This window comes from Capsicum annuum, chromosome 1 (genome assembly GCF_002878395.1).
Source record: "Capsicum annuum cultivar UCD-10X-F1 chromosome 1, UCD10Xv1.1, whole genome shotgun sequence".
NCBI lineage: Eukaryota > Viridiplantae > Streptophyta > Magnoliopsida > Solanales > Solanaceae > Capsicum > Capsicum annuum.
The window spans coordinates 41,545,743-41,573,385 of record NC_061111.1 but is presented as its reverse complement, the minus strand read 5'-3'; the positions used below and the strand labels follow the sequence as shown (position 1 = coordinate 41,573,385).

At 30.9% G+C, this 27,643-nt stretch overlaps 1 protein-coding gene across 2 annotated transcripts in view; it reads left to right on the top strand.

The window, feature by feature from the left end:
• Positions 1–8,168: 8,168 nt before the first annotated feature.
• Positions 8,169–27,643, top strand: part of LOC107872527 (MADS-box protein SOC1) — a 54,629-nt gene continuing 35,154 nt past the window's right edge. The window contains exons 1-2 of one of the 2 annotated variants that reach the window (XM_016719198.2): positions 8,169–8,390; positions 8,557–8,742. In XM_016719198.2, coding sequence (XP_016574684.2) covers positions 8,561–8,742 — 182 coding nt within the window. In that variant the 5' untranslated portion in view covers positions 8,169–8,390; positions 8,557–8,560. The remainder of the gene's footprint in view (positions 8,391–8,556; positions 8,743–27,643) is intronic. The other variant, XM_016719193.2, reaches the window with a different exon arrangement.

Genomic DNA, 27,643 nt, shown 5'->3' with positions numbered 1-27,643 from the left:
GCCAATAAATCAAAAGCATTATTGAATAAAAAAATGATGAAACATATCATGATAAAAGAAATATTTACCATAAAGGCCCATGGAAAACCATATAAGTTGACTATTTTTGGCGTTAACGGAGTCAACAAATATTCGACAGTCTTTTTGAAGCTTTCATAACCCCAAGGATATCTGTTAAATGCCTCAAGATCCTCGGAGAGATTTATTAAACCAAGGCTTATGTTGTTGTTAACGTCTCTCGCCCAAAGAACATTATGTACAAACCAAACCAAGCACAATGATTGCTTGTGCTTTTTTGAAAGTTCTTTACCTTTCAACGCTTCAATCAGATTTTTGTTTTTGAAGCTTGGACCAACAATGGACACCAGGTCATCACAATCACTCAACTTGCCTTTTCCTTTTTTGGGTGTGCGGGGTGCTTTTTTTTTGTCAATGTAGGTATAACTTGAGAAGGAGAAGGAGGATAACATTTTAGTCCGGTAACTATGGCAAACTCCTCCCAACCAAACAAACAAGCATGCCACAGTAATTTATCCACACCTCATCCATCTTAACTTTGTTTTCATACATAAACTTGCGCTTGAGAAGATCATATACCATTTTCATCTGGAAATGAGCATTGTTCTCCTCCGGTAAATCAAGATATTTTTCAAAACAGCTTTCCCTGAAATAAGAATCCAATTTTTGTTCTCGAAGTATTTTTCTGAAGGCGTCGAAAGATTTTTCAATGACTGACTTAACCACGAGATCACCCGTTAAATTTGTGGCACCATCGCACGGCATTCTCACAGGGTAACGATTAATGCTGAAGGTTTTGACCAACTCTTCGATGGAAGGGCTATTAGCATTTGGATCATCTCTTTTGAAAGATTCCTCCCCCCCCTCCCGTGTTCATTATCTTCTGCTTTTGATTGAGATAGCACTTGTAAAGCAAGATCATAGAGTGGTGGATTTAGCCGAGCTGCTGCACTTGTTCCAATACTTGGACTTGATTCGATTTCTTTTATTTTGGGAGCCATGTTATCTTAAATTAACAGGAACATAACATAGATTATAATTGATTAATGCATAATAGTAATATAACAGTTCCAACAAACAACTAATCTGTTGCACCAGGTATGTTATCTGTTGCAATGTATAACTGACCTATTGCAACAGATGAGTAATATGTGGGAACCATAAAAACAGCACTATCTGTTGCACATGGTATTTTATCTGATGTAAAATATAACTGACCCGTTGCAACGGATGAGTAATCCATTGGAAACAACAAAAATAGATCACTAATCTGTTGCACCAGGTATTTTATCTGTTGCAACATATAACCGACCTGTTGCAACAATTGAGTAAACTGTTGGAAAGAATAAAAACGGATCACTAATCTGTTGTACCAGGTATGTTATCTGTTGGAACAGATAACCGACCTGTATGAGTAAATTGTTGGAAAGAATAAAAACAGTCCTAATCTGTTGTAAAATGAAGAGTAAACCGTTGGAAAGAATAAAAATAAATCACTAATCAGTTATCTGTTGGATCAATATTATTTAGATTTCTTCCAAACAGAAGAGTCGTCTGTCGCAACAGATTAATGATCTGTTAGATTGTTCACCTGTTGCATCAGATTTTCATAGTTGCATTAGATTTTTAATTTGTTGCATTAGATTTTTATATGTTGCATCATATGTTTCATCTATTACATCAGATGTTTCAACTGTTGCAATACCATTTCTACCACGACAAACAACGAATCAACCCAGCAACACCAATATATCACACACACACATACACACTAAGAACATCAACTGTGATAAAAAAATACCAATAAATTCGAATCAACAGTACGACAACGAGAAGAAGAAATGCAGAAATGCCAGAAATTAGGGTTTTATTCAGTTCACATTTCAATATCAGAAGAGTAGTTGACTCAAGTTCCTCTGTTTCTTCATAATTTTTTAACTGTGAAAAAGGAAATGAGAGGACGAAGAACTCGAAGTTGTTGTCGCCGAAGAAGTATTCACGTCGATTGACGATTGAAAGTTGAAAAGAAACTCGTTCGACTATTTGTCGTCGGAGGTTGAAGGGAGAAATTTTACAGAACTGTTGGTTGGGAGAAGCTGGGGAGAGAGAGTGCTTGATTAGGATTGAAAAGGGGTGGAGAGAGTGCTTGATTAGGATTGAAGAGGGGTGTGGGTTGGGTTGATTTGTATTTTTGAAAAAATTAGAAAGTTTTGAAAATATTAATCAAGTCTACAATTAACTTAATCAAGTTTCTAATGATGTTTGACCCTATCTGTTGGTCAATGTTACCAATCCTTCATTTAAGACTTAAAAGACACCTTTCCTTCAATTTTCTCTAGTAACCTAACCTACGTTTTCCTCTTTTATTTGTACTTTTTAAGCTTAAACATATTTTATCTTTGTCAAATATCTCTAAAATTTTTAAAAAAAATGCTTAAAAATCAATATCGCTTAAAAATAAGTCAATTTAAATACCCTTTAAAAAGAATATTAAGTCATTTTTTTTAAACGCAAAAATATTAATAATAGAACAATTATATTATGAAAAAACACCTGAGGAGAGAATACATATTAATTACTTCATTGAGATTAGGTGATATATATATATATATATATATAAATTATAATTTATTTTACTAGTTAGCCATTTAAACTATGCCATCTACTTTAATTACACAAATCATCTACAATTAGAACATGTCTGAAATTTAAAGCTTATTGAAATTGTTAGAATTTTTACACTGATTTTCTTACAAAAATTAAGTTTTACTTTTTCTTGTAAAGGAAATAAAAGTAATAACATAATTATTTTTTTTTCCTGAAAAAAAATATAAATTTTTTTCATATTTGGCTAATCTCTTTCTAAGAGGAATGATTTTGGACATCTATAAATAGAAGACCCCTTTCTAATGCCATAACACAATAACATCATATTTTCTCCCACTAGTTTTTTTTTGTTTCTTTATATATATTCGTTTTAATATGTAGGCCAATTGGTCAAACCATATTTAATAATATATTTTTAGTACTTGTTTTCTTTATCGTCTGATTTATCGTCTTGAATAGTTTGCAACTATTAGCTTCCACATGACGTCCTCTCGATTTCGAACCCAACAAGTGGTATCAGAGCCCACAGTTCAATGATTTGATGGTCCAATTGTTGAACAAAGTTTCAATCAATTTGATGATAATAAAGATATATGTCTAAAAGCTACATGTGGAGAGAATTGTCAATTATATTTTCAATAATCCTACTGTTACATATTTGAAAATAAAATTTACTTTTAACCCTACAAAGGACTCTAATATTTTTAACTCGAAAGAGCTAATATATTTTTTAACCCAAAAGCTCCATTTTTAATCATGCCAAACAACAATGATGAAGACTATGTGAAGAACAAAGACTAAAGATGAGAAGAAAATAGATCAAGTGAAGAAAATCAAGCAAAAAAGTGGAGATTTATTAGGGTTTTGGCTCTGATTTTCTTACCAAAATTAAGTTATACTTTTCTTGAAAGAAAATAAAAGTAATACCATAATTACTTTTATTTTTCCTTAAATAAAAATATAAAACTTTTCCATATTTGGCTAACCTCTTTTTTGGAGGAAATATTTTAAACATCTATAAATACAATACTCCTCTTCTCATATCATAACACAATAACATCCACAATGTAGTCTTTAAAGAATTTTTATTTCAATTTTATTTTTAATATGTAGGCCGTTTGGTCAAATCATATCAATAATTAGTATTGTTTATGTGTCGTCTGAATTATCGTCTCATTGTTTACAAATTTTATACTTCCGCATGACGCCCTCTCAATTCCGAACCCAACATAAATTAATTCGTATAATTAACTAAGGTAACACATTTTAGTAGGAGTTTGATCATGAAAAACAATTATTTTTTTTTTGAGTTCAGTTATGTTTAGCCAAAAACTAAATTGAAGTTTTTTTTTTACTTTTTGTGAGAGAAGTGAAAGTGATCAAAACAAGTTTCTCATGACCAAAGGAGCTTTTAAATTGCTACTCTTTTTGTTTCGGAATAAGTGAATCGTTGGGATATTTATTGGTGTTTCAAAATAAGTGAATCATTGAATTTTTTTTCCAAAGTTACCCTTATGATTTAACAATCAATTAATTTTCGAAAAAGTATTAAAGGTCAACTTTTGCTTTTTGAAGGGTAAAAATGGAAAGTTGTGTTAAATTTATGTCTTTATTGTTTTTTTTTTTTTAATCTGTATACCAAAATTCAATAATTCATTTATTATGAAACGGAAAAAGTGTCTTTTTAAGATCACGCACACAAAAATAATCAAATTCTGCTGGAAAAAATGTGAAACAAAAAAACTTTATCATGCATTCATTTAGGAGCTATATTTGGAGTATCTAGATAAAATTTCTCTCCGAATAAAATACTAATAATAAAAAAGAACAGAATCCCAAGGGTTACTGTTTTTGGAAAAAACCACCAGTATATTACCTTACTATTTGAACTGACTGTATATTCGTGAGGAAAAATTAAAAAAAAAAAAAACAGAAACAGATGGGAAAGAATAGTTGACAGATGAGAAATGTCAGCCATTTATACAGCAAAAATAGTACGATTTTATCAGCTCCACAAGCTAGCTAGCTACAATAAAGGAAAATTATTAGGATAGAGTTTTCACCATCACATCATGAATAATGAAACAGCTGTGATAAAATACTATTGGAATAGTTGGTACTAAAAACATAAACACCTCATATAAACAATGCGTTTTCGATTTCTTATTGGACAATATTCACCCTCTGGGTGTCATTGACATATTGACGTTATTTAACCTTGTACTAATTTTCCCATTCTCATCCCTCTTTACTTCTAAGTAATACTCTTCTCCATACGATATTATATTTGGTGTAATTCCTCAAAATAGTGTCCGGAGGGTCTAAAATGTACAAACTTAATTACTAATACCCGATAAAGAGGATATTTCCTATAGTCTCTCCCGTTAAAAATAGAATAAAGTATGAAGAAACATAAAATGAAAATGAAGATGTCATGCAAATTACTATAGACAACCTGACAAGTTATTCTCATAACAAGAAAAGGTTTAGAAAATAAAAAGAAATAAACTTGTTTTAATTTTCAGATAAGTCATATACATTTGTATGACTATAGATATTTTATTTAAATTAACATGGGCACATTAAAATTATTTCTTTATTGCATATTGAAATATATCATTTTTTTAATAGATTTCAAAGAAAGAGGGTTAGACGATGAAGGAAATATTATTTTTATGCAAACTTAGGATCCGTTTGGCCATTAAAACAATAATTTTTTGGGGTTGGAGTCGATATTGTATTTGATCATGAATGTAAATTGGAGTTGTTTTTAAAATTATGAGAGAAATAGGAGCAAAGAAAGTGAAAACAAGTAAAATTTATTTTCACTTTTTTAAAAATAATTTTCACTAAAATAAAATAAAATAAAATAATTCTTATGACCACACACTATTATTTTATTTGTTCACTAAAGTAAAATAATAGTTCAAAAAGCAAAAAATTCCTATGATGAAACGCCTACTTATATTGCTAAGGGATATCCCAAACAAGCATGGTTTAATGTTGTTATGCACTCATCTATTGTATCCTTTCACATCTCATTTTCTTTTTTTGTTATGCTTTTAGGTTTACCAAAACTAGCAAAAGATGATGTTTTCGTCTTCCATTTAATTATTACATTAAACTCACTATTTGTGTTTTTTCTTCATTGTGGGGTAAGGTGAATGAGACCCAAAGAGAAGGAAAGAGAGAGAGTGTGAGTGAGAGTCCACTTGAAGTAATTGATAATTAATGTCCTTTACTTTTTTATGTACTGATTATATAGAAAAAAATTCACATTAGTAAGTCACCTAAAAATAATTACAAATAGTTTTCACTGTAATTTCTCTTTTCCACTTTGTTTGATATTAGTTTGACCTGATGTGAAATTTAAGAAAGAAGAAAAATCTTTCAGAATTTATTCTGCTAGAAATATTAGAATATTTTTGTTGGATAAAAGACTTCAGGTTATATAAGCTTCTTGTTACAAAAAAAATACTAATACTAAAATTTTTCTTTAATTTGAAATGAACTAATAAAAATAGTGTTAAATAAAACAAAACGAAGAAAACAGTAAACAAAATAAGTTAGAAGACCATTATATCAGTTAATATTATCTAATAAAAATAATAATAATATATTCTGTATATTTTTACAAATAAAATCTGAGAGAAAAAATAAGTGTATAAGTAGATCTTATTCCTAACTCTGGGTTTGAAGACTAAAAAAGTAAGTTTTTTTCTTACATATAAATAAAGTATTACATTGAAAAACTCAAGCTAGTTTACTCTTATTTTTGCTTTGTCCCTTTCTTTCTTTTGATGATATGCCATTATTTTGGAGCTGCCTAATAAGAAAACAGTGCCAAATAAAATAAAACGAAGATAACAATTTAAACTATACTCAATAAGGGCTCGTTTGGCCATGAAATTTTTTTCATTTTTTTTGAAAAATTTTTCTGGAGTTGAAAATTGTGGTGTTTGGCCATGAAAATTCGGAAAATAATTCAGGAAAATTTTTCTGAAAAGAGAAAACATGTTTTTGTTGTTTTCACAATTTTTCAACTCCAATTCCAACTTTTATTATTATTACATATAACCCCAATCTTTTAAATTTTTACATAAAACTCTCCTTATAACATTACTTTTTCAATATTACGTATATAACAGTTTTAAAGAATAAGATAATTAATGCTATCCTAATTAATATATATCTTTTTTTCTCTCTCATCATTATTTTTATCCCTTATCTAATTTTCTCCCTTATTTAAGACATTATTTTACTGCTAATTTATATTTATACTCATAAATATATAAAGTATTATATTTATAATAGAAATATACAAAGTATGTTATATATAAAGTTTATACCATGTATATACCACATACACAAAGTATTAAGAAACATACTAAGCATATTTATAATATAAATCTACAAAGTATGTTATATATGAAGTTTATACCATGTATATACCATGTAAACACATATATAAAAATACAAAGTATAAAGAAACATACTAAGCATATTTATATATTTATGGTATATGATATAATATACCATAAATATGCAAAGCATGTTTTATATAGAAATAATTTAGGAAAAATTACAGAAACTAGCATCCTTAAGACTATAATTACAATAAATAACAACACTTTTTCAAAATTACAACTTATGGCAAAAGTTGCAATATTTTACCCACTTCATAGTAATAGAAGAATATGTATTTTTCAGTTATGCATATGTATTTATGAGTAATATATATATATTTGTATATGTATTTATATAACAACATTTTACTTAAATACAAATACAATTTGCTATTTTTCGTAATTATGAAACTGTTGCTATAAAAGTTATAATTAAGGCTACAGAGTTGCTATTTCTGAAATTTTCCCAATAATTTATTCACATACAGTAAAATCTTTCATGTATAAGAAAATTAAAGAAATAAATTAGCGGCACCCTAAAATTTAATAATAACTCATCATTTCCTATTTTTTAGGAACGGAAAATGAAGGAAATAAATTAAATAAATTCCTTAAAAAATAAATTTATTTGAAAGATAATATTTATTACTTAAAAAACAGGAAGCAGTGATCTGTTAATATAATATCCATATTTAAAATTTTCAAATATGAGAAAACAACTATCAACGTAAATATTATATATGTCATAATTGAAAAATTCATTAAATATGACCATGTATATGTAATTATTTTTATAATAGTGGCTAATTGTGTTCTCTTTCCATTAGTAGGTAAATTTTTGTTGGGTGATTTTGATAGTTTGTAAAAGTTAGGGCATAAAATCATATTTTAAATTTTTTTTTCAAAAGTCAAAAATAAAATTTCAAAAAAGACATGACCAAACACAACTCCAACTCCGAAAATTTTTAGTTTTCATGGCCAAGCGGCTACTAAATTTTCAAAGCCGAAAGTAGGAAAAAAAATATGTGTACGGTGACCTTATTTCTAACTTATGGGAGCAGATGGATATTATACTAGAAAGTTTTACTATAATGTTAATGAAATCCTTAATTGAAAAAGGAAAGTTAAGTAGTACTATTTGTGGTTTGTCCCTTTCTTTCTTTTGAACGAAATGCCATTATTTTGGGGCTGAGAAATGAGTAAAACTTGCACCTTTATACATACCCTTACCCTTTCAGGTTGCTATTCCATACATATCACATTTGGGACTTCCCCTTTTTAGCTTCACTTCTATCTATATTTTGCCTCATAATAACCTGCAATCTAAATAAAGCTTCTGAATTTTTCTTTATCAATTCTGTAAGTTTCTATATCTAGCTAATCCTTTAATTTCCATCTTCTTTTTCTTCTTCAACACACACAGACACTCTCTCTCTTTGCTTCATCAATTGGAACAAGCTAATTAAGTGTTCTTTATATCATATTCACTTGTTAATTCCATCTTTTTTTTTTTTACTGAATTAAGGAGGATGGTGAGAGGGAAAACACAGATGAGGCGTATAGAGAACGCCACGAGCAGGCAAGTCACTTTCTCTAAGCGTAGAAATGGGCTGCTCAAAAAAGCTTTTGAGCTTTCAGTTCTGTGTGATGCTGAAGTTGGATTGATTATTTTTTCTCCAAGAGGAAAGCTCTATGAATTTGCCAGCTCTAGGTAACATGTATACATCTTTCTATTATTCTTGCTTTTAATTCTATGGTGAATTTTCTGTCATTTAACATCACATCTTCTTCATTAGTGAGTGTTTCTTAATTTTGGAGCTGAAAATACAATGATGAAATCCCATTTTCTTTAGTATTAGTATCAGATCTCATCTTTTTGTGCCTGAAAAATCAAGCTGCACAAAATTGATTAATTTTATGAGTGATCTAGGTTTACTCAGCTATCTTTTGCTTACTTACAAATAGAATGCTGAAATGTCATGATTTTCTTCCATATTACTTATATCAGATCTCATCTTTGCACAATCAAGTCTGACTTATTGGCTATTGCTTGAAGTAAGTCTTTTTAGTACTTCTTTAGATGATGATTCAATGTTTAAAATAACACCTGATCAAGTTCTTTTTTTTTTTTTTTTTTCCTGTTAAAAAGGAAACTAATGACTACTTAATTCTCTTGTCATCTGTAATTTACTAAGATATCCAATTGCTTCAACAGCCTTGATATACTTGTCCATTAAACAAAATAACCCTAGTTAAGAGAATCTTGTAATAAAAATGGCATTTTATGATCACACATAAGATGAAACATATATTCAAATTTTCGTGTAAGTTTTGTTCACGTCATCCGATAACTAAAAAAGGAATTACTAGTTATAATATTCCTTTGAGTAAAATCTTCTCACAGCAATAAGAAAGAAACCAAAACAACAACAACAATAAATCCACTGTAATCTCATAGGTGGAGTCTGGGGAGGGCAGTGAGTACATAGTACGCCCACTTTACTTCAACCTTCTACCTTGTCTTAAAGGTAGAGCGGTTGTTTTCAACTGACCCTCGACTCAAGAAAAATGCAAAAGAAGGCAGTAGCGGTAACGAGAAATAAGAAGAAACCCCAAAGTGTATTACCTTATTTTTGGTTTGTTATTTCTCAGTAAAACTGTATATGCCGTCATCCTATACGTGGTGTCAAGTTTAAATATTTGGTTTAAAAGTAGTACCTGTGTGATCTATGGTGCCATTGTTTCCCATAAACTTATTGATTTAATAAGCATAAATCAACTGACAAAGTTAATTAGTACTAAGAGGGATGTACTTAAACTGATAAAGTTAGTAATAAAGTAGACTGTTTGTTGATTAGTTTAGAGTTAATCTAATGAATTTCAAAGCTAATAGTATACTATATTATGAGCCAGTTGTCAAGTAATAGTACTTGATTTCATGCTCGTTGTATTGGGCTGTTTAATTCTTTTGTAAAACACATTGAGAAAGTTTTGGCCAGATATTAATATTTGTACACAACATTTATTATTACACCTTGAGAAACTTTGGCCACTAAATAAAATTTGTACACAACATTTATTACTTCTTAGTTCTCCTACGTACGTATGTCTTTCAGTCAACTTCCTCCTTTTATTTGTTCTTTTCTTTAATACTCTGACCAACAATACTTGTTCACTACACTATTAAAAAATAGATGACAAATAATACTTATTCAATTTAAAAAGTCAATGAATAATTCAGCCTTTTGTAACCATTTTACTCTTGCCATTAAATACTATTAATCATTTAATGCATTTTTCAAGATATTAAGGGGTCGTTTGGTAGAAGTGATAAGAAAAAATAATCTCGGGATAAAGTTTGGGATTAACTTTATTCCATGTTTGATGTAAGATATTACTTAATCCCGGGACTATTTCATCCCACCATTTGTACTAAAATGGTGGAATTACTATCCCATGGGGAGGGAGGAATAAAATAGTCCTATGGGATATCCCACCTCATGGGATATCTTTACTTATCCCGTCTAGTGTACCTTCTTACTCATTCCATCTTGTGTACCAAACCACTTCTAAATTTATTATATTTAAAGGGTTATATAGTAAGATTATCTCTGTTATTTAGTATTTCTTAACATATATATATATGCCAAATTAATAGTGGACAAATATTATTTAACAGAAAGAATAGCTCTTTTTTTTGGGTCAAGTAATCAACTTTGGCAACCTAGGATATTTGAAGTCATGCTTCTTCCATCATTACAAACATGGAAAATTGTTTAAAAGAAATGAACATTCATCACAACTCAACTTCAAATGCTAGTTGCCTCACGAGGTCTGTTCAAGAAAATATAAAGAAACACAATTCATTCCCACAATCAATGTAGAATGCGCTGACATTAACAAATATAGAAGCCAGAAATATCTAGTTTGAGTTAACACATGATTAGGGGCAGATTGGAGACCTTAGTGGGTAAACTTATTTATACTAAAATTTAAAATAAATTTTTTAGATATATATATTTATAATAGGTATTAAATATCTTTGGCTTCTTTGTATATTTTATTCTTTATATTTTGAATCTCCTTAGTAAAAATTTTGATTCTATCACTGCTACTGGCTAAATCTATTTGGGTTGCTTTGATATACATATATATGTATACATTTCATCCAGGCGATATTGAAATATTGTCATTTTCCAACACAAAAGAAACTTAAACAAATTAAATATAGACCCTCCTAACAATATTACAACTCCCTTGGATAACTTCTTGCCCAACAACACTTTATCTATATAATAAATAAATTTCTTAATTGTCTATTTACTTCCATTTATGCTTTCTGGAATCTTTTTTTTCTTCACTTCAGAGATTGTCTCATTAAGAAACAAAAATGGATCAGATATGGACCACTGCCACACCTCATTTTGTTCAATGCTGTTCCATGTATGTTGTGTGGAGTCTTACATAACCTCATGATATGTAAAACATTCTAGTACATCATTAGTTATTCCACCACTTTGAATGACACATTCCTTAATGCCTCACAATACTATTCATACCTCCGGCGTGTTGTTAGGTAGGGTAAAAATGGTGTAAAATAATGTGTTAAAACCATTGAATTCTTATCTTGCCAATACCGTATAGTTTATGGATAACTTTTAGCAGCAATAAATACACACTTTAACAAAGAGTGCTAAAATTTTTACTGTCATTAATCGATTTTCACTGAATCCAATACTGCTATAGGCAGCTTTATGGAATTTCCAAAGAGCGCTCTAAAATAGAATTGTAACTAATAATTACCACTAGAAACATAATTTAGCGGCAATTAAGCTATTGCCACTCTAACTAATTTGTCACGATCCAGATTAACAGACCGTGCAGGCACCTACGCTATTTTAAGTAGCTAGGAGAACCCTTATTACCCAACTAAAGATATGCGGAAGACTCTGTTTTTAAGAAAATATTGGATTAAATATATTAAAGCAAATTAAATACTAACAAATAAATTTTTTCAAAAACTTCTTACAAATGTCCTTCACTCTTCAAGACTTGGCTAGACATATACAAGAGCTATATACTATAGCATAGACTGACAATAAAATAAATAATACAAATACTCTAACATCTACCAGGAAGAAAGTGCAGAAGTTAGTGTTGAATATTGTAATCCATCTAATAACTGCAAATTAACCTGCATCCAATCTACACTCCAAGAAGGAATGTAGAAGAGTAGGGTCAGTACAACCACACATACTGGTAGGCATCATCGGCCGACCGTATTAGTTCATATAATCATAAAATATAATTAAGGAAAAATCATGACATCTTGAATGAAATATAATTCAACTAAGGTTGTAATAATATTATTACTTTACCTATATAAGTTACATCATCCAACTACTCTTCCAACTCCATCAGCATTATATTCGCTACTAACATATTCTAACCTTGTTAATTCACACCATAATCCAACCTAATACATCACCATTCCTCTTTATTCACTTTATCTTTTTCATTATTCATATTCACAAGAATAAATCCGTAATCATAGACAATCCACACTAAACTCTCGAGCTAACAACCAAATGTTCTCTTATTAAAGAATGATAACTAGCCATTCTGATAAGCTACAATTAAAACACGTATAAATGAATCAAGTCAACCAACATACGAGTAAGTACAAAATTTTACTTTTTCAAATACATATTACACAATCAAATACTTAATGAATCAACAATACAACAATAACAGATCAAACAGGCTCACAATCAAGCCACATAACCATCAAGAGTATCAACCATACCATAAACATCCACAGACTCAACACAAATATGTACACATATGCTATGAGACTTATTTTTGCTCAAATGGTCATGATCTGCAGGGAACGATCCATGTTCATGTACCGTACCGGCGTGGTACCCGATCCAACATATACATATTCGTATTGGCGCGGTACCCGATCCATCATATACATATCCGTACCAGCGTGGTACCCGATCCAATATATACATATCTGTACCGGCGTGGTACCCGATCCAATATATACATATCCGTACCGGCGTGGTACCCGATCCAATATATACATATCCGTACCGGCGTGATACCCGATTCAACATATACATATCCGTACCGGCGTGGCACCCAATCCAACATATACAAATAATAACAATATCAAATTTACACAACCTCACAGCATACAATACGATGTACCAAGTTTACAAGTATACTTAAAGTAATAAGACAATTTCATCAAGTAAATTTTAATAATCATTTATACACGCATCAACAATTCAAACATCAACAATTTCTAGCATGCTCGAATACTAATCAACAAGTATTCAATTTAGGAGCATACACACAATTAAGTCGAGTTTAAACTCCAATTAAACCATAACCTATTATATACATTTTATTAAATTCACACAATCTTTCGGGATGCAATACGACATACCAAATCTATACGTGTACTTAAAATCATAAAGAAATTTGATCAAGTACTTTCATTTATCAATATTTTATCCCCCTCACGGGCATTATTTCAATAATTCATCATGATTATCCACAAGCCATTCATAACATTACTTTAAGGAATTATTGTTATCAAACAAGCCATTCATAGGGACAATTCAATAAACCATCATTATCACTAATTTAGCCTCTCATGGGCATCCAATAGATATAGTACTTTTATCAATACCAACACAAGAATATTATAAAATAAATAACAATTTAATGCTTAAGTATACAAGTCACTGTTGGAGCCTTAATTACTCATTAATTATTAAAAATATCATTACCTTCTTAAATACTGCAACTTGAGTTCTAACTTCACCACCTATAACTAGCACATTCACGCATATCATTATCCTTTACCTCTTTTTACATAATGCAATCATCACACTAATTCAAGTCATTTATCCCTTAGATATTACTATGCTCATCAATATTCAATATTAGCATAATTCTCCTCATCATATTAATGCACCATACATACAACTAAATACCATTATAACTCAACTAGGTTCATCACTAGAACAACTAAAAAAAATATCATGTTCATATATTACATTTACAACAATCTCCTTTCGGGCACATAATACATAAGATCATAAATATCACATAATCTTGATTTTTTGGGATTAAAGTTAAGTCCTTGTGTCTTTATCCACCCCAACTCCATACCCGTAGGCCTAGACATGCTTTATCCCATCAATTCTAAATTATAAAAATATAAAATAACACAATCTTCTATTCGTTAAACCTATCCTACCTGGACGCCAAACTTTTAGAAGAAATAAGCTGCAACAAAGATGCTCTTTTCTTTCCTTCATGCTTTGGAAATATCAATCATCTAAAAATTAAGCAATTATATATAAGAGTAATAAGTAATTACTCTTCAATCAAATATCTTGGTGATTCAAACCACTAATTCTACCCTTAATTCAAGGCCGATATCACCCCCAAATTCAATTAATTATTAATTAGCTATTTCAAGCTTAATCCATCTCCATTAATGAAGTTTTTATACTAAAGGTCTTATTTTGACGGAATTCAAGGTTCTTAACCATCAAAATTCATAATCTAGTTTATGAAATTTATAATCTAATTTATGAAATTAATGTTAGGACTCTTTAATTTATAGTTTAGAATCAGCTCTAAGCCATATTAAAAATACCCATGAGTATTCTCAAAAGAATTCCACCATTAAAGGTCTTTTTAAGGATTCTAAGATGCTAAAGAATTAAAAGACGAAGAAAAATAATGGAAAAACTTACCTCAACAGAGAAATTTCATCTTAAGCTTTGGGAAATCACCTTTCTAGGGTTGGAGAATGAAATTTGAGGTTTTTGGACCTAAAATACGTCTAAAGCTGATTTAAATATGATTAGAATTTTCACTACAACGAAATCTCATTTTAGCTCGGACATTGCTCACTAAAACAACCATAACTTTTTGCGCCTAATTCGGATTGAGGAACGGTTTGTTGCGTTGGAAAGAGGACTTAGAGATCTTTGATTTGGTAGGTAGTGAGACCCCTAACTCCTTATATTATAGGAGATATGGTCGTTTGAAGTTAGCGCTAATAGAAAACCCATATCGAAACTGTATCGGAAAGAAAGTTATAAACTTAACTATGTGTTAGGATATTGTACAACCTTAATTAATCCTAAAGAACTTTGAAACTAAAGTATTGATATTAAAACTCATAATTAAATTCATTGAATTTAAGTCTATCTAAACATATCCGAAGGCTAAAATTTTCACCGAAAAATTTGAGGTGACATAACAAATAAAATATTTGCTATTTTGGATCCATGTTAATATTGAGAAATGAATTTTCATGAATTTATTATGGATAATTTAATAACGATGAAATGGGTCGTTACAATAAATGCGGCTAAATTTCTTTTTCTACTGAAGTTTTACTAAAGTGGAATTAGTGATCCAGTTGAATAGTTTGTAGTGATTTCCTCATATCACTACAAATAAATGCGACGAACCTTTACATCTGAAGATGCAAATAAATTATGAGGTATATGACTACATACACAAAACTAAAAATGCAATTTCACAGAGATAGGAGTAAGAGAATATGAAGATTTTAGATAAGAAAACATTTCAGAAGATAAGTTGCGAGAATAGTTTAGTTTGTGCCAATGTTATATGCATGCTAATTTTGTTTACATACATAAACTGCTCTCTTCACCTTTGGGTTATATATAGTTCTTTTTTTTGTTGCTCGAACGCTATAAAAATATTGTCGGCTGTGTGTTGGATCCTTCAAAAGTATTGCATTTCTGGAGGATCCAAGACAAATTCAATAACATTTTGGGAAGTTCAAGCAACGTAACATATGTTGTTTCAAGCTATTCCACCCCTCGCCTTAGCTAAGCGTCATAGTTTTCCAAATATTTCTGGCAAGTCATTTTTAGGTTAAGATTTGAGTGAAGTTTCACCATGTGTTTGGCCATAGTATTTGAGAAACATATCGTAACTTTAAAAATTCCCAAAAAATGAAGTTTGGCCCAAATACTAGTTTTTTCTAGTATTTTAGAATTTGCATTATTTGCAAAAGAATTTGCCAAATAATAACAAATTGTATGACCAAACACTATATGTCAAGTTTTTCCCCCAAAACTACTTGGAAAATTTATAGCGAAAAAAGGTCCTTAAAATGGGAATGTGTTCTCCGGCCATCCAAATAAGAACTTGGAAAAATAGAGACAATGGAAAAAAAAAATCGGATTCAATTATTTAGATGACATTTGAGTCAACATAAATTCATTCTCACACTAAATAGACTTATTAAGGTCTTAAACTACTCATTATCTTATTGTTTTGGGGTATGATTTCAAAATTCACTTGTGAGTGTATAATTTAAGTGTGTTCATATTTCTTACTAACGACTAATGTCATTAGTATACAATTTTAAAATTGGAGGGGCAGGGTTTTAGCATTCGAACAACTCTCTTGTCACTCTTTCGTTAATTAGACTGACAGTCGACCATGTTTGGGTTTCCATGTTGAGTTTCATTATTGTTCTGGCAATATTATCTTGATTTAATTTCTCATGTAAATTGATAATGTAAATGTTTTTTTTCTCTATCAATGAATTTTATTATGTGACAACACATAAATTATTATTGTAACAAAAAAGATTTATTTATAATTATCTAATAAGGATGGATTTAAAATTTATACTTTTTTTTTTTTTTCATTGTGTTTTGTTCATACTATGTTATTTTTATATTTTGCAATTCATTTTGATTTTCGGCCACTGCATTTGCTAGCAATGCTCATTGGTATTCTCTTGTGTTTTCTTAGTGTCACTGCTCTGTCACCCCTGCGCATGCGCGTACCAATCCAAACGTTTGGAGGCGTTGTCGCAACCTACCAAGTACTATTTGGGGCATGCGAAGAATGTTTTGACAATAGGTTCTTTTGTTGTTGTTTTTGGTGATCTTGTAATTTCGAACTTTTTTCTAAGTTAAGTGGTAAAATCTTGATTGAACACTAGCTAGTGTAAAAAAAATTCAAAATCATCTTAATCGGATAAAGATAAAAGTGTCATTTAATCGAGAAAGATTCAAAGTGTTGGCCTAATGATGGTCAAATACATAACGAGAATTATGAAATTTCGAGTTTCAATTCTGGTCAATACCAAAATGTTAAGTGTTTTCTTTTTTCGAGTTAGTAATAGTTGCTATAGGCTTAGTTTCGGTGCGATTATACAATTTACAGTTATCTTTTTTATTTTTGTATAGTTGGCTTTAATATATTGTTCTTAATGACATCAAACTTTTAGCTAAACTCGCATAATAATATAAAACTAGCAGTTAAGATGTAAGTGATGTATTTGCAATACATTATCTTGGATGCTGTTGTGGAAATTTAATTTAAAATAAGAAGATTTTGAGTTATTTAATTGAAAGTTCTAAAATATTTTCGATAAAAGATAATTTTATTTTGTTTTACACAAAATCTTGAACCTTTTTTTTTTTTTTACCGTTTTTAATATTATTTTAAATGAAAATAAAAGTATTAAATTAACCGTTAAAAATATTTGGGCCATAATATTTTGGGAGCCTAAAACCAAATGCTTTTCCATCTTCACCTTTGGCTCAACTTCATTATTTGAACAAATTTTGTACTAAACTTGTATACTAACATTTTTTTTTCGATTTTTTTTTTTTAATAATTAAAGATGTTTATTCATAGTAACACTCAAAAGAGTGATGAACTATGTTGCTCGGACTCTTTAAAAATGTTATTAAATGTATGCTGGATTCTTCAAAAGTAAGACATTTTTGGAGGATCCAACACGAGTGCAATAAAACTTTTAGAAAGTCGAAGCAACTTGGGTGATGAAAGTGTAGGACCAAAAAAAACAATAATGCATCGTATCATGTATGCAATATTTAACATTACTACACCACCAAAGGATATTATGTGATGGATAAATTCCTTCTCTCTTAATTGAACCCCTAAAAGAACATACAATATTAACAATACACCAAATAAATAAGCAATAAATATATATGAAATTGAAGATATATGGGAACTTTCTACTACCTTCAAAATATGTTTGTTTCTTTATCTCTGACCAACCTAAGAGTGTATTCATGTTGGGTTATTAAGAGGCATGAATAGAAAATGAAAAGGTGGTGTATTTTTTTTGGAAAGACACTAAGAGAAAAGATGCAATTTGAATAGGCATTTTTTCGGATTGAATGATTATGATCTTTTCAATGGTTGTGATCTTTTCTGAAGAGTTGCACCTTTATTAAGTGATGTACCTAGTTGAACCATTGCTTCTCTTCATGAAACAACACCTTGATGACTATAAATACCTGAATTTTTTCTGACAATTGTTTGAGTGAAAAAATAATACTATAATTCTTCTTCTAAAAACTCTTGTGTGATCATGAAAATGTTAGTGTGTTAAAATTTGAGGTACAACTATTTTCAGAAAGAGAATCATTTTATCCTGGGAGAAAAGATTCCATAACCTCGGATACTTGAGGAAATAAATTCTTTAAGGACACACCGTGCATTTAGTGGACTTGATTCTACAATTTTCTACTTCATCTTCTTTCTTAAAGTTGATAAATACTTCATTTTGATAGTTGATTTGATTATTCATTTGAAATTGTATTTGAAGTTGTTGTAACTTCATAGTAGTTCTTGAAAATTGTTCTTGAACTTAGTATTGAAGTTTGGTTTGAAACATACATATTTTTGTACCCGATGGAACAACAATCTTAAGAAATTTCTACTAATCTGTGTTGTTTTTGGTTTATTGTTTTTTAGTAAATAGTTTGAACTTCATATTGATAGTGCTTCAACTTTTTGAACTTGTGTTTGAGGTTCTTGAAACTTCATTTTGATAGTTATAAGTGGGCTGAACTTGTGTTGAAGCTCTTAACATTTGGTTTTGCTATTTTTCAGAAAATATTTTGAACTTCATTTTGTTGATGTGTATAAGTTGGGTTGAACCTAGTGTTAAAAATTTAAAGTTGTAAATATGGAGTTTATATTTCATTTGATTGTTCATATGTTAATTTGAACCTGTATTTGAAGTTATTGTTGGAAAATACAGGTTTTACCAAACCCGAGAAAAATAATAATTTTAAGAAAATTATTAAAATATTTATCTTTTTGATTTGTTTGGTGAAAGAAAAAAATTATCACCATTTATAAATCAAGTATTTGGTTAACTGCATTGGGTTTAATTTGGTGGAGACTAAAATCTTTTGATTTCTACTCCCTCGATTAGAAGAATATAAAAACATCATCGAGAAATCAATGTGAAAATTCGCTTCGAAGAATATTAAAACTTCACTGATTCATTAAAATCTTTATAATGGTTTTTGGAGTTTAAAACATGTGGGGGTTCACTCCGTTTGAATTTGATTCTGATTTGAAGTCATAAAAACTTCGTCATGTTTTAAAGTTCATTCGGTTGATAATTTGAAGATATAAGAACTTTATCATTGATTAGAAACAAGTTGGCTAAAGATTAAAGTCTTTATTGTTAGTATTTTGAAATACTAAAGAGTATATGTCAAAGATTGACAGAAAAATGATGAATGTAATTGAACAATAAATTGATTTGATTGTGAATGGTGTTGTCCCACGATATCTAATGTTGCATCATTAAGTCATTCAGGTATTGCTCTAGCAATAAAAACGGAAGAGAAATTAAAAAAATATTTTGGTGTGAACTTCAAAGAATGACAACAAATGATGTTATTTTTTTTGGCCAAACTTGAGATGCAAATGTTCACAAGATCCTCATCTTCTAGAAAAGAAAAATATGATTGAAAATCAATTGTTTGATTCGAAAGATCTTGTGAGGCATTCCAAGATAGACGAGTATAATGGATTGAATGAAAAATCTTCAATAATGGTTGCAAATTCTATTAAAGATGATGCTCCAAATAATAAGAAGATGAAGAAGTCTTCTGGACAAGAGAAAGAGCAAAATAAGAAAATGTTCAGAGGCAATTACTATATTGTTGTGATGTTGGCCACAAAGCTCTAAATAGTCAAATTCGAAATAAGAACAAGAAAAGAGATTGGATAAACATGTTAGAAATAACTAGAAAGAATGAAAATCTATATGATATGATCATTGCAAAGTAATCTTGTTGGATATCCAAATGAATGGTGGTTTAATTTAGGAGCCACTAGACATGTTTGAGCGGACAAAGAAACTTTTGCTACTTATGATCCCACTGGTCCCAAAGAGGTGATCTTTATGGGAAATAATGCAAAAATCAAGGTTGAAGAAAGTAGAAAGATATTATCAAAAGTGACTCCCGGCAAGGTGTTGACTCTCAACAATGTTCTCCATGTTCCTACTATTACGAAAAACTTAGTATCGACAATACTTCTCGTTAAAAATGAGTTTAAGTGTGTGTTTGTTTAGGAGAAAGTTGTAATAAGAAAGAATGAAACGTATGTAGGAAAGGGCTACCTCAATGAGGGCCTTTTTAAACTTTATGTAATAGTTGTTGAAATGAAGAAAACTGAGGCTTCTTCTTACTTGCTAGAGTCAAATGATTTGTGGCATAGTCGTTTAGGAAATGACAAGTATAAAATCGTGGGAAAACTGATTAGTTTAGAAGGGTTGCATAACTTTGAGTGCAGTAAATCAAAATGTCAAACGTGTTTGAAATCAATGTATGCTAAGCATTTGTATAAGTTCGTTGAATGGAATTTCAATCCCTTAGACTTGATCCATACAGACATTTGTGATATGAAGTCAACACCATCTCGTGGTGGAAAAAGTATCTTATAACTTTCATTGACGGTTGCATTAGGTATTGTTATATCTATTTGCTAAATAGTAAGGATGAACAATAGATGCATTTAGGCAATATAAAATAGAAGTTGAAAATCAGTTAGAGAAGAAGATCAAAATAATAAGAAGTGATAGGGGTAGAGAATATGAATATTCTTTTGCAAAAACATGTGTAGAGAGTGGAATTATCCAGCAAACTATTGCCCCGTATTCACCTCAATCTAATGAGAATGTGGAAAGAAAGAACCAAACTTTAAAGAAAATGATGAATGTCTTACTTATAAGTTCAGATTTACCAAAAAACTTGTGGGGGAAAACTATCCTTACAGCTAACCGAATAATCAATAGAGTGCCCCATAGTAAGACACTATCAATTTCATATGAAAAATGAAAAGGAAGGAGACCAAACTTGAAATATTTCAAAGTGTGGGGGTGTCTAGCGAATGTCCAAGTTCCTATGCCTAAAAGGGTGAAGATTGGACCTAAGGCTGTGGACTACGTGTTTATAGGATATGCTAAAAGTAGTAAAGCATATCGATTTTTGGTTCATAAATTCGAACATCAGATATGAATGAAAATACAGTAATTGAATCAGATAATGCTGAGTTCTTTGAATACATTTATCCGTATAGAAATAGACATGTCTAGTTTAGTGGAGGGTCTAAACGACCTCGAGATGAACCAAAGAAGAATGTACATAATAATGAGAATCCAAGACGTAGTACACGTCAAAGAGCGTCAACTTCATTTGGATCGAATTTGGTAATATTTCTCCTAGAAATGAGCCTCAAATATTTAAAGAAACGATGTTGTTTTCAGATTCATTCTTTTGAAAAAAGACAATTAATAGTGAGATTGATTTAATCTTGAGCAACCATACTTGGGAGTTGGTTGATCTTCCTCTAGAAAATAAACCTTTAGGTTCTAAATGGATCTTCAAAAGAAAAATAAAAGCGGATGGTACAATTGACAAATACAAGGCAAGATTTGTAGTAAAAGACTTTAAACAGAAGGAAGGCCTTGATTATTTTGACACATACTCACCCGTAACAAGGATAACATCAATTCGGATGTTAGTTGCCTTAGCTACGGCATATGGTCTTGAAATCCATCAAATGAATGTGAAAACAACATTCCTAAATGGAGAATTGGAGGAAGAAATTTATATGGAACAACCTGAGGGTTTTGTGGTCCTGATAAAGAAAAGAAGGTGTGTAAACTTGTTAAGTCGCTTTATGGACTAAAAAAAGCACTCAAACAGTGACATGCAAAGTTTGACCAAACCATATTGGCAAACGGATTTAATATAAATAAATGTGATAAATGTGTTTACATTAAAGACACTTCAACCCACAAGGTCATTGTTTGTTTGTATGTGGATGATATGTTGATCATAAGTAGAGACATTTCTGACATAAATACTACAAAACGAATGCTTCAGAGAAAGTTTGATATGAAAGACCTTGGAGTTGTGGATGTGATTTTAGGAATAAGAATCCATAAAACTCCACAGGGGTTGGCATTGTCACAGTCTCATTACATTGAAAAGGTACTTGACAAGTTCAAGTATTTGGATTTTGGTATTGTCAAGACTCCATTAGATGTGAGCTTTGCACTTTAAGAGAATGTAGGTGAAAGTGACTCACAGTTGGATTACGTAAGAGTGTTGGGATGTTTAATGTATATCATGAACTGTACAAGGCCAGACATAGCGTGTGTTATTAGTAAATTGAGTCGGTACACGAGTAATCTCAATGCAACTCATTGGATGACAGTGAAAAGAGTTTTGGGTATCTTAAATATACTCAAGACTATGTTTTGGATTATACTAAATATCCAGCGGTAATTGAATGTTATAGTGATGCAAATTGTATCATTGAATCGAATGAAGTAAAATTCATGAGTAGATATTTACTTTAGGCAGAGGAGCAATCTCTCGAAAATTATTCAACAGACATGTATTGCCCGCTCTACAATGGAATCTGAATTTATCACATTAGATAAAACGGTAAAGAAGCTGAATGACTCCAAAATTTCTTGGAAGATATTCATTATTGGCCCAAACCATTGACACCAGTATGTATACACTGTGATAGTCAAGCGGCGATTGTTAGGAAAGGGAGCATGATGTATAACGGTAAATCTCGTCATATAAGACGGAGATATAATGCCGTTATAGAACTACTCTCTAGTAGAATTATCACTGTTGACTATGTGAAGTTAAAGGATAATGTGTCGGATCTACTTACAAAAGGCCTATATATAGAGGGAGTTGAGAGAACATCGAAGGGAATGGATTTACGGCCTAGGACAAGTCAGTATGGCGGTAAATCTACCTAGCAGACTGGAGATCCCAAGAGCTAGGTTGAAGGAGGTCAAATAAATTTGTGACTAATGGTTTCACATTGTCAATATACTCAACTCATTCTCATGATTTAGACAATGTTTAGGAAACAAGGTTAAAGCTTATGGTGTGAAGCTTTTTAATGGTTATCTAAATTTGGTAGATTTGACCAAATAGTTTAATTTTATAGGATTGAACGTTTAGAAATCATCTATGTGAGGGTGAAGTGGAAGTCGCTTCAAGGAGAATGTTAGTAAAGGCCTATTATCTATACTCTCATAAAACGAGGACGTGTTCATGGCTGAAATGAACAAAATCGTGAGAACCATAAATGATAAAAGACTGGTTGTGTGATATGTGTTGTCTAGGTGTACATTAAAGTTCAACGGTTCAAAGATATCAAATCTACCGATTGACCGAGTGCATCCGATGCATGTTCACTACGAAAAGTTCAAAGGAAAACTCACTTATCCAGATGTAATATGTCTTTGCTTGTTGATCATATACTTGTTTGTAAATTTTTGATAAGATAGCCATTTCCATTCATGTGGGGGATTGTTGGGTTATTAAGAGCGTGCATAGAAAATGAAAATGTGGTATTTTTTTTTGGAAAGACACTAAGAAAAAGGATGCAATTTTGAATAGGCACCTTTTCGGATTGAATAGTTATGACCTTTTACGAAGAGTTGCACCTTTATGAATAAGTGCACCTTTCTGAACCATTGTTTCTCTTCATGAAACAACACCTTGATGGCTATAAATATCTAAATTTTTCCTCAGGTAAAGACAATTTTTTGAGTGAAAAAAGAATCTTTTTCTTCTTCTAAAAATTCTCATGTGATAATCAAATCCTTGAGTGTGTTCGAAGTTTATAAAAATTTGAGGTACCGCTATTTTCATAAAGAGAATCATTTTATCTGGAGAGGAAAGATTCCATAACCTTGGGTACTTGAGGGGAATAAATTTCTTAAGGACATCGTGCATTCAGTAGACTTGATTCTACAATTTTCACTTCATCTTCTTTCTTAAAACTGATAAACACTTCATTTTGATAGTTTATTTGATTATTATTTGGACTTGTGTTTGAAGTTGTTGTAACTTCATGGTAGTTCTTGAAAATTGTTCTTGAACTTAGTATTGAAGTTTGGTTTGAAACCTAAAGATTTTTGTATCCGCCGGAACAACACTTCATTCTTAATACTTCTATTAGATTTTCTTCCCATCAAGTTTCGATAGTTTACCTTAAAGTTTAGGCATCACTGCTTAGCTAGCACTATGTGACAGACGTAACAAAGATCAATAGAGAGTATGTTTGAGATGGACTTGGAGATTGAACTCATTCATGATTACTGAAGGTGGATCGTTCACCTTTGAGTTTGTCTCATAAAAGTTGGAACCTTGTCAAGGAGAAAGACTTGGTTAGGATATCCACCAACTGATTTTTCAGGAGAGATCATGTCGCCTTCTCTCACAAATGAAAATTTATGTCAATATGTTTTTTTTTAAAATAAGTTCATCCACACACATATTATCAATAAAGATTACAAAGAGGGAGATGTAAAGCTAAAACCTCCATTAATTTGCAAAGCATCAAGACATGATATAAGCTAAAAAAGTGGGATTATCCTTTCACCCAGGGAGCTCACAAATACCAGTCTTTTTCATTAGGTGATTGCCTTGCACTGAATGAGGGAGCACCCTAGGATTGGTAAAAATCACAGATTATGTTAGTGTAGGTTTGTATCCCTCTTATCATGTAGCAAATTCTAATGGACTATAACCAAATACACTCATAATAAGAGTTGTCTTGAGATTGAAGATGTCATTGTTGTTTCGAGTGCACAATCTGTATGTTTATATACTAAGCTTCAACACAAGTTCAAGACTTTTTTCAAGGACAATAATGAAGTTTTTAACACCTTCAACACAAGTTCAAGAAGAACTATCAAAAAAATTTTCCTCACAGGATAAAATGGTTCACAATCAGTAGCGAATACACTCAACATTAGATGATCACACAGAGTTTTTAGAAGCAAAAGAAAGTTTTTCAATGCAGAAAATTTTAGCCATGAAGTGCCCTTCGGAAAGGAAGCAATGGTTCATCGGAAAGGTATGTTCACTTGTCTAAAAAATTAATCTCATCGATTGATTTGCCGAGCCAAGCAACGATGATGGCGCGAGACACCTTTTGTTTCTTGCCTCACTATCCATATGGAGTTGTGTTTCTTAATAAGAACACATGAAAGTTTCTTTCTCCCACACCAATGTGGGAGAATTAGTAAACTTTCCTTATTGTGAGCACACTTTGCTTTTAGGTGTGATCTCAATTTCTCTCTATTTTTTCCATTCACACATTCAACTTGAACCCAACACTCATATGTATAACTCTACCTAGGGAAGTTGTCGATCACTTGGTCACACGTTTGAGGATAGAATCTTTTTTTAAGGGTAAGATTTAACATCTAGTTATTAGTGTGCTTACTTCACCAATACTACATAATAAAGCTTTTGACATGGTTATAGTATTTTATGTGATTCCCAGAAGAAAACCTAGACCTTTAATTCCTAGCAGTGTGCCTAGAGGGATTTAATTCGTTGCACATGATTCTCCAATGTTTTAAAAAAATATAGACTTTAAATGATAAGTCTTTTTTGCCGAATGGACTGAGAGTATCATTCCTTTATCTCTTTTTTCTAGTGGATACTCAATATGTTTCTTGCACATTCTTTTACAGAATATAGCTAGGATATTATATAATAAAATAGGTGGAAGAAAGAAGAGTTAGGAAGATTACTAGAAAGGGAAATCAGAAATATACAATTAAGATGAAGAGATTAATTCTTGGGATCACATATATTTGTGAGAGTATTACCTTATTTATTGTATATTAATTAGGAGAGCTATTTTAGAGATATAAAAAGCGATACACAATATACTTTAAAAATTATAAATTTAAATAAATTGTATTTTTTGTTTTTCTGAAAATAGTTAGAACTTTTTCAAATACCTTTTTACATAGTTGTATTGGAGTAATTTCCTCTTATTAGAAGGAGATCTTTCAGCACATAAGAGTTTAAGAGCTTTATCTCTTTGTTAGTTTAAGCAAATCCCCTAGGCGAGATGCCCATGGCTTGTTTTTTAGGCTTGTTTTTTATTTATATAATGAAGTGAAACTCAAAGGAAAAGACAAGCAGGTTTCTTTGAAGTTGTGAAACTTTAAGGAGACGTAACCTGATAAAAGTTTGATTCTTCACCTTATCTTCTTCCTGCAACCGCTTTGAAATCTCTAGGTCTTCTTGGATCTATTGGGTCTTAGTAATGTAGTTGAACCTTGTCTCTTTTTGTTTGTTGCTCTTATTGATGGTGCATTAGAACAACCTCCTCAAATACTTTACCATCCTAACTATTATTTTTTTTTTCATGAGTCTTCTGTGTCTTCAATCCTCTCCTTTTCTACCTAGGTGATAATTTTCGTCCTAGCGTTAGAATAGCATTCATCCAATATTTCAGTCGCTTCTTCATCATCAAATATATCAAAATCACCACCAAAAGCTTCCGATGAATCTTACACTAAAGCTCCTGGATCATATCTCTTGGCCACTATTCATACTAATAGATCTCTTTTTAGGTAGGATTATACATAACATTTAAAGGCGTATTTCTTTTGAGCAATAAGTTGCCCTACGGCTAAAGATGGGTAAGCCATGAAATGGTGTGGCACAAATGCAGGGCTACTGTACTCAATTTGCTATGTTGGAGGGGATAAGCATCCTCCATGCCCTTCGAACTCTTCACACTTGTACCACGTTTTTGGTTGCTCTTGTTTAAAACTTGTTGCTTGAATGTGCTTGAGTTGAGACCATAATCGTATCCACATCCTGGTATATTAGTTGCTGCCTAGAGTAAGCATGTCAAACATGAAATGACTCCATAAACTGAGTAGGGATCTCAAACGCCCATGTGTTCATATGTGTTAGTTTTAAATAGACAAATCGCACATAACACTATGCAAACGATATCTAGATTACTACAGAAAAGAATCTAGATTACTACAGAAAAGAAGCAGGAGAATGAAGAAGATCACAGAGAGAGAGAGAAACTTGTGCAGAGAGATTTACTTTCTGTCCAAGAGTAGTTATATAAAGTATTTTTTTAAAAAAATTGAAATAGATAATGGCTCTACTTTAAAGTCATGGTGCCTAACCATGCTAACTACCTCCTAATAACTTATAAAAGAAATACAGGAAATAAAATAAATAAATTCTGCAGTCCTAAAGCAACTAATAATACTCCTCCTTGCATTAGGAGCTGTAAATTCCAAGTTGTTGCCTTAGGAACTTAAACTTGTTGACAGGAAGGGATTTCGTAAATGCATCTGCAAGCTGATCTTCGGATTTGCAATAAATAAGAATCACTTATCCTTTTTTCTGCACATCCTTCAAGAAAAAAAGCTT